The following is a 17,399-nucleotide window of genomic DNA, read 5'->3' as shown; positions in this document are numbered from 1 at the left end:
AGGGATGTCACATTTGACCATGCTTTTGTGGCAAAGCGTCTTGCTTCTCTTGAATGGAAATGTGTTTATTATTTTAAAGATACTTTGAAATGGATTGTTACAAAACTGATCAATTCTAGAAGACCGTTCCCAAAGAGGATCTGGGTTCATGGTGCTATGCAGGCAGATTAAGGGGTAGGTTATGAGGAATCATTGTTATTTTCTGAGTTCTAACAGGACATTTATCTGCTCTGCAAATGAGCCCAAAGCTCCCCTCATTTGGAAAACCAAAAGGTAACTTGAACTTTGCTAATCTAAAGCAGGAATGTGCATCCAGGAGCCCAGTGACACTTAGACTTGAGACAGACTCAAAGTCTTAGTAGATGCCCCAGCACTAATGCATAAAGCCACCCTAAATGTGGGAAGCCCACATTGTTAATGAATTAGTAGCATACATGCACCCTAGAGATTTCATTGCCAAGTGTGGCTAAGATGGCATTAGAAGCCTGTACCCTGAAACTCTTTAGTTCTGTGCTTTGTGTTTTCTTTCTGTTTCTTTCTTTCTTCCTTCCTTCCTTTCTTTCTTTTTCTTTCTTTCTTTTTCTTTCTTTCTTTCTTTTTCTTTCTTTCTCTTTCTTTCTTTCTCTCTCTCTCTTTCTTTCTTTGTCTTTCTTTTTCTTTTTCTTTCTTTCCCTTCCTTTCCTTTCCCTTCCCTTCCCTTCCCTTCCTTTCACTTCCTTTCCTTCCTTTCCCTTTCTCTCTCCTTTTTTATCTTTCTCTTCCTCTCTTTCTCTCTCTGTCTCTTTCTTTCTGTCTTGGTTTCTTAATGAAATCTTTGAAAACATCAAACTCGTTATGGCAAACTGAATAGAAAAGGCTCTCTGCATCTGAGAGCGGGAAGCAAAGAGCATGGGGGTGAGGGGGAGTCGAGGGCTGCCCGTGGAGGGGACCAGGGAGTGGGCAGTCGGGAGGGGATTGTGGGTCTCAGCCGGGCCCTGGAGCTCTGCCTTGCCTGGGTGTTCTATTTTGTCTGTATCTGTGCATGCAGTTTTTTCAGATCATCAGTATATATGGCCTTCTTTTTTTAATATATGTCTGCCACAGTTTTCAAATCAGCTTTCATCTGAGCATTGTGATGATTGGAAGTCCTATTTGGGATCTTGTAAAAACATAATGCAGGTTTATAGCCCTTGCAAAAATAGCTACTTTATGAGACTATTTCAATTCCACAGAAAGGCAGGGACTGTTGAGGGAGAGGCTACAAATAAAAGCTTTTGATGGATGGTAATATAAGGTCAAAATCTGCTACCCTCAAATGTTTTTCTGTGGGTGTCTGCAGGTGACTGTCCAGTAAAGGTATTAACCTAAGCATCTTCCAGTTGACGTAACTAGAACTTCGGACATTAAAACATAGCCTTGTGGCTATAAAACAAAATTTCTCTTTTTTAAAGAAAAATTGGGGTGTGCAAAATGTGAGGCAATTCAGCCTCTCAAGCTTTGCACAGTCGCAATGCCTGGGGTCGTGGTGAGCACTCTCCCATGCCATGCAGTGGCATGCTCTGCCTTGTTGATATGCAGCTTCATGCCAGGCACATCACCAGGATGCAAGCCGTGGTCTACAAACAGAACACAGGAACTGGGCAAGGCCAAGCTGGGAGCCTCCACATCCAACCAGAGGTGCCATTTCCCAAAACTCGATCTAACCACGTCCTAATCCACAGGCTACTAATGTTTCCCATTGTTTCGCTCCTCTTTCTTTTCCATAGTACTTCACTATACACCATCTTGCCTTAGTCTTTCAATAGCTGTGCAGAACGGTTGAGTATGAACTGCCCATTATGATGCCCCATTTTCTTTCTTTTCTTTTTTTTTTTTTTTCTCTGAGACAGAGTTTTGCTCTTTTTGCCCAGGCTGGCGTGCAGTGGTATGATCTTGGCTCACTACAGTCTCCACCTCCCAGGTTCAAGCAATTCTCCTGCCGCAGCCTCCCGAGTAGCTGGGATTATGGGCATGCACCACCGTGCCCAGCTAATTTTGTATTTTTAGTAGAGATGGGGTTTCTCCAAGTTAGTCAGGCTGGTCTCGAACTCCCAACCTGAGGTGATCTGCCTGCCTCAGCCTCCCGAAGTGCTGGGATTACAGGCGTGGGCTACCACATCCAGTCATGATGCCCCATTTTCTGACATGAAAACTGAAGGCCAGCTATAGAATTATCCAGAATTACATATGAGTCTAGGCAGAGCTAGAAAGGAGTTCAGATCACTCTCCCTACCCCACTCCTCTTGCCTTGAAACTTCTGTAGGATTTTGAATATTCAAGTAAGAAACAGGTTTTCTCATCAACATTAAGTAAGCTCTAAAGGTTTACCAATTATACCTGGAATTAGAAGATGTATTAACACAGTATCAATAGCTACTATATAATTTTGTTTGCCCATCAAAATACTTGGTCTATTGATTTTGTATCTCGATATTCACTGCCCTTCACCCTTCCCCTAATTATATTTTAAATATATATACATTATATAGAGAGAGATACATATACATATTCCTTCTAGCTTGCATATCTTCAACCTACTGCCTCTCTGATTCTTTTCTCCACTGAATGCTTGAGAGTATTCTGTCATCAGCTACACTACCTCTCAATTCCTCCCAAATTCTCACAGTCCCCTTCCACTTGCCACCCAAATGTAACTGCTTTCCTGAAGATAGATGACCAGTTATTCTCTGATCTCCACATTATCCTTTCAGCCATCATTTTTTAGCCCTCTTTGCAGCATTCAGAGTGTTAGCAAATGTTGTCTTTTGAAATGCCTTCGTTTCACATTTTAATATCACTGGATTATCCTGCTATCGTTTCTCCATCATTTCCCAGCCCAACAGATAAGGGAGGAGCCCAGAGCCAAGGATGGATGTGTGGGAGTAGCAAGGGGCTTTAGAAAAGATGTCGCAAAGTCTGAATCTCAGATTGATCTGAAATGTATAGAAAAAATGTGACAGGCAATGCAAGGGCTGTTTAGCTGTGTTTGTGCAAGAAGAACATGGCTGTGAACAATGTTCTCATATTAACAGATGGCAGGTAGACAGGAGAGCTGCTCAGCATCTGCTTTGCTTGATGTGTACCAGGAGAAATGCTATTTGAATCAGAAAATGTGGACCAGGAATTATAAAAAGAAGGAAGGGAGGAAGGGAGGAAGGGAAGGAAGGAAAGGAAGGGAGGAAGGGAGGAAGGGAGGAAGGAAAGGAAGGAAGGGAGGAAGGAAGGGAGGAAGGAAGGAAGGAAGGAAGGAAGGAAGGAAGGAAGGAAGGAAGGAAGGAAGGAAGGAAGGAAGGAAGGAAGGGAGGAAGGAAGGAAGGAAAGCAGGCAGGAGGGAGGGGAGGGGAGGGGAGGGACTCAGGATGCTTATGAAAATAATCAGCGCCCTGATAGTTCAAAATGATTTATTTTTTTCAAAACATACTGTGTATTAGCCATTATGTGGAGGTGTAGATGTTGCTTTTTGCAGACAATTGTTTACAAAGAACTATTACACAAGTTCCAAAGCTTAAGCAGCCTAATGCAGACACAATAAATGCTGTGCTGTTTCACTGAAGGGAAAGATCTCCACCACCACTAAAAACTTAGGGAAGCTGTCATGGGGTTCCAGTCCATGATTCTGAAGGACAACATTTTAGGGTTCTGAACAAAATTTTTCCAGACATAACCCCAAGATCTTTCTAGATAACCTTTGAACAATCAAATGCAAATTAGAGGTGTTAGAAAATGATTATGCAGATGGTCCCTGACTTACTGTGGTTCAACGTAGGAGTTTTTGACTTTACAATAGTGCAAAAGTGATACGCATTCAGTAGAAACTGTATTTTGAACTCTGATCTTTGTCTGGGTTAGTGACATGTGATCCAACACTTTTACATGAGATACTCAACACCTTATTATAAAATAAGCTCTGTGTTAGCTAGTTTTGCCCACCTGTAGCCTAGAGTAAGTGTTCTGAGCATGTTGAACATAGGCTAGGCTAAGCCCTGATGTTTGGTAGGTCAGGCATATTAAATGCATTTTTGACTTAGTTATATTTTCAATTGATGATGGGTTCATCAGGAGGTAATCATAAGTCAAAGAGCATCTATACCCTGGACCTGTTTTCAACAACAGTAGATTCATTCTGGACATTATAGATTGAAATAAGTTAGTTGAGGTTATAGAAAGGATGTTTTGTGAGCAATCAGGGAATAGAAGGGACCACCAGGGGCCGGGACAAACTCCATTTGCATTTTGACAGGGCTGATTAATAAGGGAACACCAGGATGTTGCTGAAAGCATGGGCAGGTTGATCCAGTCTTGGAGGCCACATATATCCTGGTGAGGAAGCTAATGAATTAGAGGGACGAATCCACATTTTAAGAGATTTTGAAAGGCTGGAACCAAGAAGATACAGTTTAATAGGAATAATTGTGAAGTCTTGTATAGAAGTTGTAAAAAAAAATTCATTTGCAACACATATAATGAGCATTGTGCTCTCCCTAGTGTGCTAGAAGATCAAGAATTACCAGCGTCTTTCTCAACCTCATTTAATAAAGAAATAAAAAAAATCTCAGGCCTTTCAAAGAGGAGAGTCCCAAGTGGGGAATTACCTAGAAATCATTCCGTATGAGGAGTGGCTGAGAGAATTAGAGAATGTAACCCAGAAAAGAGAAAGGTAAGGCCAAGCAAGGGAAATGCACCTCCATAGAAATATCTAAACAGCTTGCAAATGACTTCAGGTTAAAAGTACATCAAGGAATTTCTGCACGAGAAAAGGAAGATGTCTCTCACAGTTAAATGTGTCCTCAGTAAATCTTTGTGTAGCTTCACTGTGGATCAGGGACAGGACTGTGCCCAAAGGGGCCAAGAGAAACACAACCCAGAAACAGGTGGGCACAGTATGAGCTGGGAAGAGATGTGTGAGATACAAGGCAGAGGTTCAGGGAAGCAGAGGGAACTGAAGCTTCAGCCCTGCCTACTGGGCATGGGAGGGTGCACGGAGAAAGTTGAATCCGCATGGGGTGGTGGGGACAATGGAGGGCTTTGCACTAGCAAAGCCTTGGGCTCTCTGCAGAAAGTGGCAAGTGCAGGAAACTCAGAGAGAGGTTGGAGGTTACAAGTGAGCGGCAGCAGAGCCGGATGACAGCTTGGACCAGCATGGAAGGTGGTTCTCTGTGTTGATGAGGGCTGTTGCAACAAGGTCCTTTTGAAGGTTTCAAAGCACAGGTGTGATGCAGTAAGATGGATTCCAAGTCTTCACCCTTCCTGCAGTGTGGATATCAGTGTTGGGCACACCAGCAGTAATGATGCTGACTAATAAGTGAGATTAGGACTGAGAAGAGAAGAAACAAAGGTTCCCCTGGGGACATGCTGACTGGGAGAGACCTGCAGACCTGGAAGGCAGGAGAGTACTGGGAGGAGAGGAAGGACACTAGGTGTGCAGCAGGAGCACTGACCCCAATGCCGGAGTGGCAGTGGCCCCAGCTCTAGATTCATGTAGACAGAGAATATGTGCCCGTTTGTGTAAGACATTGTGAAAGGGATTCCAACATTCATTAGGAGGCCAATCTGAAAAGTCTTTATTGCTCTTAAGATTCTGTGAATCTGGGACTTTAAATTTGTTCTTGGCTTGTCTCAGACTCTCTTCTCACCCTTAATGAAAGTGTGACCCAGATGAGACTCTGCCATCTTCTTTTTGCACTCTCGCTATGGGGGTATGGAAAACACCCAGACCCTCATCTCAGCCCTGGCATCTTTCCAAACTGGATTCCAAATTTGCCTCTGAACAGCCTCACCGAATGTCCCCCGATATTGAAACTAGATGAGTCTCTCCCCAAATTGCTGCTTCCGTGTTGTTTTAGACCATTCCTGTCACTCGTGTTACTACATCTAGCTCTGCACATCCCAAATCTTGCCCTTTTCCTGGACTCCTTGCAACTCCTCCTTGTCCCACTGTACACCTGGTAGGACTCTGATTCTTACAGATTTCCTCTATCTTCACATTATAATGTTACCCACACAACCCCTGCTCTCTTCTCCAATGCCCAGAGCCTCTCACTTGGACTAAGGACTAAGAAGCTTTCAATAAGTCCCAGGCCCCCACCTCCCCATTCAGAGCATTCTGGATTGCCCGGTGGACGTGAGTTCACAGTACCCACACCCATCCACCACCCACCTCTGCCGCTCTTTTTCCTCTCTCCCCTTGGCCCAGGTAGAAGCTTTCAGGTCAGTAATACAAAGTCACATCTTAGCTCTTTAATGTCTAGACTGTACACCAGACCACCATCCTGGCAACTTCTCTGTCCAGTCAAACTGACCTAGTCATTACTTCTCAAATGGGCTCATAATTCCAATGCATGTGAATTCTCTGCATGGAGCACACTGCCCGTTCATGTCAAAACTCCCCACATCCCATGCTCCTTTAAGGTAGGGTCAGTGTTAGGTTTAGGGAAGGGTTGACCCAAACGGCTTTGGGCATCTAGACCTGTGAAAGACCTGAGCCTCGGGGAGGATGCCTGCATGTGGCAGCCAAGAGAGGTCTGCTGTCAGCATGGCAGTCATTGCAGGGAGCTCTTTTCTCCCTGCTGGACACTGCAATTCCTTAGTACATTGCCATGACCAGCTCATAGGAGAGAGCTTGATGACTGACCGAGAATAGGAAAGAAGAATTATTGTGGTGGGCAGAATGAGGAGAGCAGTTGATTCTGAAGACAATTGAGGCTGATAACTCTTCCAAGTGTGAACTGAAGTGGGATGTTTACTCCTTGAATTTGTTTCCCCCTTTATAGAGTATTGTACCAGCCACTGCTTGGTAGTTCCCTGGAGCTAATTAAGTCCAAGTTTCTGGCGGCATTATATGTATGTGTGTATATATATGTATACACACACACATGAAGTATATATAAGCACATATATATATATACTTTGTAAGTGTTAAGTCATTCGGGGAAAGAGGAAATTCATTATATTTGCTGTGTCTTTGCAGATAAGTATAAAGACATGAACTGGGAAATCCAATGCTATTTTGCTTTCTTTTCTTTGCTGTGTGGGTGGAGTAGATGGGCCCTGTTTCATTTCCCAGACTGAACCCATCTGTGCACAAAACCAGGCCCCATCTTGGGGTTACCATTGGGACTGGCCGACTTAACGAACTGAGCTTGGCTCATGGCGAGGACAGCCTCTACGTGGTCATTCTGTGACTGTCCACGTCTTTCAGAAATAGCATGCTGCTCACTGTGCAGAAACTGACCACGTTTGCCAGCCCCCAAAGGCATGAGATGGAAATGCTCCCACATATGTATTCTTTCACTGCAGAGCTGGTCACAGCGTCAGTTGAGTCCATTTCCGGAAAGTTCTGTTCATTGAACAGTATACTTAGCATCAAGACTTTTTAGAGAGCAATGAAATAAAAAAGAAAAGAAGGTTTTTGTGCTCTAAGTAAGGAAACATTCATTTTTGCCAGGACCAAATGTGTAAAAAGAATAAATTATATTTTAAGGGAAACGGGAATTTCAAAATAGCACCACCAAAAAAAATTGGATTTTTTTTTTTCTACACTTTTAGTCAGGATTCCTTCTGTCAGGAGTGATAACCAGGTCTTGGTAAACAATGTCCTCTGAGAAAAAAAATGAAGTTTTTTTTATTTCTGAATTTGAAATAAACATCTAAGTTTCCAGGAACATTTATATTTCATTTATACAATTCTTTGGTCAACCCGAGGAACTCAGAGCTCGATAATAATGCCACTTACTTCTGATATTTTGATAACAAAAAGCATGGGTTTGTTCAACATAAATGATATACTTTCAAAATGTTAATTTTCTGACTACCGAAAATAAAATTGGATTTCCTAGAAGTTACTGTAGGTTGGAATAAAACATTTAGTAGATGTCTGAGAATGTTATAATCATAGGATAGTTATGTTGATCTTTTTGTAATTAAAATAAGATATATTTTAAAAGTCTCATTTAGAAGAAATAAGGACTCCATAAAACTCGAGGTCATTAGTAGTAATCTGGGTATATGATTGTGTTTAAAAATGACTGTTGTGATCTGACTCTAGAGTATTTGTCATAAATGCCTAAGTGAATGTTAATGAGTTATTTACCATGTACTAATGTTAACTTTCTTTCCCCAGATGCAAAGAGTTTAGCTGAAATGCTCATGAGGTAAGAACAAGACCCCAGATACCGTGTTTGAAAGAACAATTTCCAACTTGCCTTGATAATTTCTTTTCTTTTTTAATAATGGCAGTCTGAAATGGATAATATCTTTTCTTTTTAGAAAAGAATGCAATTTCCTATACATTCCAAAATATGTATGTAATACCTCGCTGAAGTTGTAGATGAAAATGATGTATTTGTAGACATGTCTTGTTGGCTGGACACAACCAATAGAAGGCTTCCATTAGCCGGGGAACAGAGGCACATAAAGAGGAAGTAGCTTTAGTTTTGCCTTCACCTAAATTTACTACTCGTGAGGTCAAGCCGTCTTTCTAACAGAGTCATCCAAGTTAAAAGAAAAGCACAAAAGGAATGTGCTGTGCCCCATGCTCTTCAAAGGCTCTGGGTCTCCATCAACACCCTCCACCAGGGCACCCATCAGCTCCTCTTACCACTGTCTATTCACTGTCTATTCTGGTCCTGGAAGTTATAGCCTTCATAGTTCATCCTCATGTTAGGAGTAGTCAGCACAGTAGTTGCCTCATTCATAACTGTGGATGGGATGAATGAAGAGTGGTTATTGAGTAAGTACGAGAATGTTCACAACTGTGGAAGACAGAAATGCATCCTTCACAGCTTTCCTTTCACACGTCCACAGGCTTGTGATCAGCAAAGCTGTGACAAGCGCGTTGCTTTCACGTCCCCAAACTCTATTTTCCACCCAGTCCCCCTCTTCAAACGTTCAGTTTTCTTGTGCTGTCCCACCTTTTTACTCTGTAAATAACGGAACACTCTGATATGAAGCATTTACACGTATGGATTAATTGCCTGATGTGTTACCTCAGCCTGATATTTGCATTTTAGGCCTTTCATATTGCAATGATTAAATGAAAAGTGAAAAAGGAAGATCAGAGTCTAGAAAATAAGTAGGGAAAATGGCAAGGACTCCGATGGTGAACTCAACATTGCCAGTTTAGGATGATTTATGTGGGAGAGAAAGAGGGTGGATCTAGGATCTCTTCCCACTCCCATCACCAACACATTTGGCTGTGACTTCCTTCTCCATCTACACATATAAAATTAGTACTTTTTTGTTATTTAAAAACTTCACATGTTCCATATCACTAGTATCTTTGAAGACCGAAGGCAGTAGTAGAATGCCGTTGGCACACAGATTCCATCCTACAGACATTTTGTTTGGCCATACTGTATTTTAAAACAATGTGAGTTGTAGGTAAAACAATAGTATGAAGGATAACTCTTTTGTTGTTGTTGTTGAGATGGAGTTTTGCTCTTGTTGCTCAGGCTGGAGTGCAATGGCGTGGTCTCGGCTCACTGCAACCTCCAGCTCCTGGGTCAAGCAATTCTCCTGCCTCAGCCTCCCAAAGAGCTGGGATTACAGGCACCTACCATCATGCCTGGCTAATTTTTGTGTTTTTAATAGAGACAGGGTTTCACCATGTTGGCCAGGCTGGTCTCGAACTCCTGACCTCAGGTGATTCACCCGCCTTGGCCTCCCAAAGCGCTGGGATTACAGGCTTGAGTCACCGGGGAAGGATAACTCTAAAATGCATTTGTTGTGACTGATCTGATGAATGTTGGTGCCATCTGCCACGATGAGGAAGATAGAGGCAGGCTATGGACTTTTGATTTTTTTGGAAGGTAGGTTGGGAGGAGGTGTTGACGGGAATGAAAACACCTGTCTGGGTCATGTTGAATTTGGGATTATTTTTAAGGCATCCAGAGGAAGTATCAAATAGACAACTGGTAGCAGAAATCTGGAGCTCAGAGGAAAAGCAAAGATGCAAATTCTCTCTACAGTATCTCCTTCACAAGGGGTACTTCATCACACTTCTGGGAGAAGATTACAGACATTGCATGAGATGCCTTCAGCCCGTGCTCTTTGTTTGTGTGACATTTATGGGTCACAGGGAATACATCCAAACACATGCACTTGTGTTGAGTAGATCTGATAAAACATGGAAAAGAAAGAAGTCAGAGTCACTTGACTTGTAATAACTGATCTACCTAATAAAAGAAATTGTCAAAGATAGACTTTAAAAATATGAATTAGTTGATGACATTTAAAATGAGGAGATTTCATATAAAATTTGGCTTTCTGGGCCGGACGCGGTGGCTCACGCCTGTAATCCCAGCACTTTGGGAGGCCGAGGTGGGCGGATCATGAGGTCAGGAGATCGGGACCATCCTGGCTAACAGGGTGAAACCCCGTCTCTACTAAAAATACAAAAAATTAGCTGGGCGTGGTGGCGGGTGCCTGCAGTCCCAGCTGCTGGGGAGGCTGAGGCAGGAGAATGGTGTGAACCCAGGAGGCGGAGCTTGCAGTGAGCTGAGATCACGCCTCTGCACTCCAGCCTGGGCGACAGAGCAAGACTCCATCTCAAAAAAAAGAAAAAAAAATTAGCTTTCTGATTTCTCTTGAAAATGCCCTGGCCATACTGGACACCGCTGAGGTCATAATGGTGCCTGGAGGTAGGCACGGTGCCCCTTTAGCATGGCGTGACTTTTGCTCACCACAGCAGCCCCCACCCCTGGCCTGCTTCACCAGTTCGTACACTGAGCACGACTCCTGCAGCCCCCCAGACAGCTTCTCCTCCCCTCAGCTGTGCTCTGCACAACCTACCCTGGCCCCTCCCCTATCTACTTCCAAACTGTAAATCATGCCTTTGTCCAGAGGCTGTGAAACTGCAGGCTATATTTTCTGACATGTTCAACATTTGTTCAGTTAGGATGATTGCTTTTTCACTTCTCCTGATGTTCTAGAGTGTATTCCTACTCCTTCTCCCTAGCCTCTGAGAAAGACATTAGCAAGCATCCTCTATAAACAGGGCAGTGCTGTGGTTGCAAGACCATCTGTTGATAAGAGGAGGAATTAATTATGGTCTTCCTATTGCCAGTTGCCAGGATGAATTAGGAACAGTAAAACCAGTAATCACAACCACTTATGATAGTTACAGTGGTTTTCCTTCAAATGGTCAAAGTGATTGAAAAGGAAGAGAATTTTCAAGCTTCTCAAATAGGTGGATTTTTATGGGATTAATTTAGAAGTAAAAGCAAAGCTTTTACCCATGAAAGGTTCGTTCAATCTAAGTTTGGCAGGTGAATGGGCCAAGCACACAAAGACCTCGTTACCTAACTGGTCAATTTAGGATCAACCATTTTTGGACATGTCCCAAGGGGTCCAGACAAATCGTGTCCATTGGCAGAGAGGATACTGAACAGCTACCCCTGGTCTGTGCTGCTGTTGTCTCTGGAAGTCAAAGGAGCTGGCAGCCTGGTACAGTGAGAATATGAACCACAAGTCTATGTTCTAGGCCCCGTGTGGCCATAAGCTGGTTTTCAGATCTTAGCAGGTCATTTTACCACTTTGTGTCTTGATTTCCTTACCTAAAAAATAAAAATAAAATATTCAACATTGTTTCTAGCTTTATCACTCCATGTTCTGTGTTCTAGGTGAATGTAACATTTATTTTTCAACCATTTTCTACCAAGAAGTATCTGCGTATTTCAGGGAGATTAGCTGAGGGCCAGGCCAGGAAGGCAGGTGAGACAGCAGAACATACCACTCAGCCTGGGTCCCCAGGGATCTCTGGCATGGCAGCATCACCCATTGCTGAGCTTCATGCTCCTAGATACCCACCTATTTTACCCACGCACATCACCCCAGGGAAGAGAGACTGCATCCCTCACACCCAGATAGAAAGGTTGTCCTTTTATATTTTTATGCAAGATTTAAAAAAAGAAACAGCCTTCTAAGAGGTGCTTGCTCTAAAGAGCTAACCTGTATACTGTAGAGAGCTAACATGTATAATGTTTAAGGTCCAGGAATCAGTATTAGTGAGTGAGTTGGGTGTAAGTAGAAAAAGGTTCAAATGGAATGGTCAAATTAGTTTAGCTTTTTTGATGTTCGTATTTTTGTGCACATAAAAAATCTCTACCCTAGTGTTATAATGAGCTATGCTCCTAACAGTCCCATAGTCATTTGTACATTTAAGGAGTGTTCTATGTCATATTTGGGAGGATGATGGACTATTAAGACTTTGAAGAGTGGCAGTGGCTGCAAATAATTGATTGGCTAAGCCGGGAAATTCTCTGCCCTGTGAAACCCCCTCTGCTCTCCTCTTCTTCTCATTTTAATCAAACAACCAGATGGCAAATAAATGGATGGTTGAAGATTATAGCTCAATAATAACTAATATATTTAGCATGATCCTATGCCATGCCAAAAAGATGCAATTTTTGCTTCCACAGTGAAAACATTTGGACTCTTTTTTCCAGGTTGCAAATGAGGTTTGTTCAAATCACTTTTTTAAGGTTTGCTGCCATTCTAATGACCAATTGTTATCATTTTTGAGGTTCACAGAACACAGAGTGATAAATATAAATGTAACAATAGATTGTCAAAAATGACAGCAAATATTAAGTAATGGAATAACTTAGTTGGAATCCAATGACCCTTTTAGAATGAGGAGGATATTATAGCCTCAAAACAAAGTCACTCAGCTCACATTGTGCCCTCAAAATAAATCAGTGTGAGGATTTACTTAATAGATATTTATTGAGCACTTACTTTGGCCATATACTGTTCTAAGTCCTAGGGAGACACAGGAAACAGAGCAGGTGAAGAAAACCCTGGTGGAGCGTATTTTCCAGTGAGGGAGGCAGATAATGGATAAGATAAATCAATTAAGTATATGCTAGAGAGTAATAAGTGCCAAGGAGACAAAATTAAACAGAGAATGGGGAGAGGACTCATGAGACATCCCCATCACATGGCCAGCCTGGCTCCATTGGAAAGATGGCATCTGAGTTGAGCTTTGCAAGGAGGGAGCCAGCTATGGCAGTTTTGGGGGTAGCAGGGGAAGTGTGTTCTAAACAAAGGGAGCAGCCAAGTGCAAAGAGAAAGAACTGTGAGTCCAACTGAGTGCAGTGGCTCACACCTGTAATCCCAGCACTTTGGGAGGCCAAGGCGGGCTGATCCCAAGGTCAGGAGATCGAGACCATCCTGGCTAACAGGGTGAAACTCTGTCTCTACTAAAAATAAAAAAAAAAAAAGGCCAGACGTGGTAGCAGGGACCTGTAGTCCCAGCTACTCAGGAGGCTGAGGCAGGAGAATGGTGTGAACTTGGGAGGCAGAGCTTGCAGTGAGCCGAGATCGCACCACTACACTCCAGCCTGGGCAACAGTGCACGACTCCGTCTCAAAAAAAAAAAAAAAAAAAGACTGCAGTGAACTGTGATTGCACCACTGCACTCCAGCCTGGGTGACAGAGCAAGACCCTGTCTCTAAAAAAAACAACAATCACAACAACAACAAAAAACAATTAGCTTCTGAATCTCAAGGTTTGTTGGGCCATTTTCTTATAGTCTTCTGAGGAGGAAGAATTTACCTCCAGCCTTGGTCGTCCTGGCTCGCAGGGTCGAATCATGTTCTAAATCTTGATGCCAGCCAGTTGTGGCGGTTCACAGCCGTTATTTAGCCTGCTTCCTGTGGCAGTCTGGTAGCAGACCCCTTATTGTTGTTTAAGTATAGCCTGCACTTGATGTTCATCGCTATTTAATAGAGCAGCCGCTGACTGCCTCATAACTATTCATGAAGAGCAGAAGGAACTAGCTCACACTTCTATTTTTGGTGCAAGGACAAGCTCAAGTCTCTAGTGAGGTTTCTAAACAGATCTTTGGGATATTCACAGAGGAGTAGTTCCCCATATGTTTTTGTGGAAATATAGCTTGTCTAAGCATGCCGTAAGCGCACACCCCCAAGTAACCAAAATGCTCTTCATTTTATATGATTATTTGAATTTTTTTGTTACTCTCTTTTTAAAAAAATCAATAAATGAGAAGTGAGTTAAGTAATTTGAAAGAGCACAGAGACCATGTGAAAAATCAGGACAAAACGTTTGAATTTGGGCTCTGCATAATTAGCATGATGTAGGTACATAACCCAGTTCCTCATCTGCAGAGTAAGAAATCTGGTTCAAGATCAAGTCCTAAGTAGAAATGTTGCACCTTTCAGAAGTTGTCTTTCTCATGGGATAATTTGCTTTTCCTCAAATGAGGAATATACATGGATCTCATCAGGCAAACATCTAAGGGGGTACTTGAGTGAACTTCACTTTGGGATAATTAAGGTTCTGTCCACCACTTGGTTCAAGAATGGATGAGTCCTCATTAACAAGGAAGGATCGGTGGAGGCAGAGCCCTGGGATTTGGGGTGAATGGCTTGGTTAGAGGGGAAAGCATTTAAAATGTAGCGTGAGTATTCCTATTTCGGTCTCCATTGAAAGTAACACAGAGGTAAACCATTATTGAGTTAACTAGGCTCCGGAAATCTTTCTCAAAACCAGTGTTAACAACAATTGAGCTGGACTGATGGATGCCATAGATTATGCCATTGATTGGATTATCCAAGGGACTGTTACTTCTTACAGGATGCTTTAGCAAATACTATTTGAACATCTAGTAAAGTCTTATTATTCTGTAAAGACTGAACAACCACCCTTCTAATGTGGATTGCTAATTAAGGTCTTTATTGACTTTCTTAGATTTTTGTGCAACGTGGAGATTTTTTTTTAACTGCAGGCCATAACTGAATACAATTCTACCATGCAGTTTTACTACTTATTTTCATTTACTTTTAGAGAACAGCTCACTCTGAGAGTAATTTTCTGGAACACAAATTTTGAGATTAAATTATGATAGTAATTGCTTTTCTTTTTTCTATTCTAAAATGTACTATCAGTTAGGAAAACTAATGTCAGGGAAGCTAACAAGGTTTGTGATTTGATTCTAGAACAAACATAAAATGACACCAGATATAAATACCAATCCATTAGTAAAACTCCCATCCGACAAACAGCTGGTGCATGTGCTTTTTCCCTCACCATCTTTGGAATATCTGGTGCTCTATTCCTCACCCTCACTGGAATATCTCATATGTGACAAATGAAAATGCTGTTGGTTTTTAATTGCTTTTCATTTGTTTCATTTAGCATTTACACAAGAAATGAGAACTTTCTAAAGATTCTATTGATAGATGTAGAGCCAGTCTCTACTGACAATTTGTATTTTCTGAAACTCCCCAGCCAGCTGAAATTTAATATTAATAAATAACATTTGAACGAAGGAAACATTTTCATAGTATGTACTTTTTCTGTTCTCCTCCCCACAAGGTATTGTATATTTAGACAATAAACTAAGTTGGTATACAGGTCCATGTTGGTAGAATGTTAACACTGAACTGGATTTGTTAATGCATTCCCCCATTTTATTCCCAGTAAGAATACCCGGACTTCAGATACCTTAAGCAAGCAGCAGCAAACCCTGCGAATGCACATCGACATTCCCAGGGCTCAGCTTTTGATTGAAGAGAGAGACACAATGGAGACCATCGGTAAGGTGCCCTATTTGCCACTTTACACAAAGTGGCTGCCACAGCCATGCCGTCTCAATCCAAACCCCAGGGTGTGGGAAATATTAGACAGGAGAGTGTCTTGAAGGCTACATGAGTACAAAAGCTAGAAAGTAGAGAATTGTTCTTGTGAAAAAGAGTAAGTACCAGCAAATGTGCAGAAAATTTGACTTATATCTACCACCATATATGCCAATATGCCATTCATTTCCAGGCATTTGGGACAGAAATCCCCCAGCTCTGATCCATTTGGGATCTTTCCAGGGGAGGCTATGGATGCCACTCCAGGGAATAAACATCTGTAATCAAATACACATCAATCCAGAAGGCCTGCACTCTAAAGCCCCAGGTTGAAAATCCACTCTGTGCCCCCCTCATCAACTCTGATAACGCAAGCCGTCCTTAAAGAAAACTTTTAAACTATACTTAACACTTAAACAAACACATGTCTTTGTACAGGGCGTCTTCCCCCACACCCATGCCCCAGAAACATCCTGCAGCTGCTTCCCCAGCAGCACTTTGGAAGAAACACCAGGACCCTAGTCTTAGGGTTTCAGAACAGCCACCTGGAGGTTTCCTGGCTTGTTCACCCAGAACCCAGGTGTCTTCACTCTTCCCAGCCTCTTTCCACCTGAAGTCCATTACCCCACACTGCCTGCCTCGATTATTCTATTTATTCTGGAGTGAAATACCTTATATTTCCTTTCCAGTAATAATGAGAAGAATAGCTAACATGTACTGAGAATTCTGTAAATGTCACATAGTTTTTGTAAGCACTTCGTGTGCATTACTTAGTTTAACCTTTCAGCCAACCTATGAAAGAAGTCTTGCTTTTGTAACCAAGATGTGGAGAGGTCTGTGTAGCATTCCAAGGTCACAGAGACAGGCCCAGAACCAGGTTCCCCACCTGGCCACACTCACCACCATGCTGTCTGTCTCCAGTGACAGCTAGCACAGCAGCAGGCCACCTGCTTCCACACCAACAGGCTGCTTCCAAGAAACCCTCAACCAGAAGTTACCCAAGCTTTTAAGTGCCCATGGAAACACTCTGAGGCAGGCTCCAAGGCTGCCTCTTTTCAAACCTGGCTATGTTTGTTTTGGAAGGTGTTGGCTGGCATGGGTTCCAGGGCAACCCTTCCTTGTGGTCTGGATAAACTGCCTGACTCTCAGCACATAGCCCGGCTGCCTCCTGCCAGGAAGACAGTGGTAAGAGGCCACGTGGGCAGAACGCCTCCTCCATCAACCCTTGCCCTTCTGCTGCCCCGCCCACCACTGGAGACATCTTGACCTAATGGCTCCTAAATTCTAAGGCCTGGGTTCTCCTAGCTGGAGTCGCATTTGGTCCAGGCATAGCAGGCCTTAAAGCAAGACTGGTCAAGTCCAAAGTGGCTCTTGATGGGCTAACCTCAGTGAAACGCTTCAGTTAAACCATGTATATGAGGAGGCACTACCTGCCCTGAAGTACACAAGATTTTATTAGCTTGCTTATATCAGGATAAGGGATAAGCTACTATGTTTTGCTTTTGATAATCTTTTTTTGGGAAAGGGAAAGGTAGACCTGGAATCTCTTTTGTTTCACCCAGTAGATTGGGCAGTAAAACTAAACATTTCCTTTGAAAAAATTTCAAAAATCAGAATGTAATTCCTTTGACCATGTAATTTTATAAGCCCTTTATATGCATTGTTTAATTTAACCCTTCCAGCCAACATAGGAAAAGTTTCTTTTGTAACTGAGACATAGAGAGGTTACATAGCTTGTGGAGGTCACCATGGTTATATAACACGGTTACAGTATTTGCTAAATGC

The 17,399-nt window shown here is 42.5% G+C and overlaps 1 protein-coding gene across 2 annotated transcripts in view; it reads left to right on the top strand.

Moving 5' to 3' along the window:
* Nucleotides 1-17,399, top strand: part of DSCAM (DS cell adhesion molecule) — an 825,379-nt gene that overhangs the window by 776,777 nt on the left and 31,203 nt on the right. For both annotated transcript variants that reach the window (XM_017956431.3, XM_031664941.1), the window contains exons 28-29: nt 8,138-8,168; nt 15,460-15,575. In XM_017956431.3, the coding sequence (XP_017811920.1) occupies nt 8,138-8,168; nt 15,460-15,575 (147 nt within the window). The remainder of the gene's footprint in view (nt 1-8,137; nt 8,169-15,459; nt 15,576-17,399) is intronic.

The sequence above is a fragment of the Papio anubis genome, chromosome 4 (genome assembly GCF_008728515.1).
Source record: "Papio anubis isolate 15944 chromosome 4, Panubis1.0, whole genome shotgun sequence".
Classification (NCBI taxonomy): Eukaryota; Metazoa; Chordata; class Mammalia; order Primates; family Cercopithecidae; genus Papio; species Papio anubis.
Note: the sequence above shows the minus strand (reverse complement) of the source record. Positions and strands in the feature narration are given on the sequence as shown.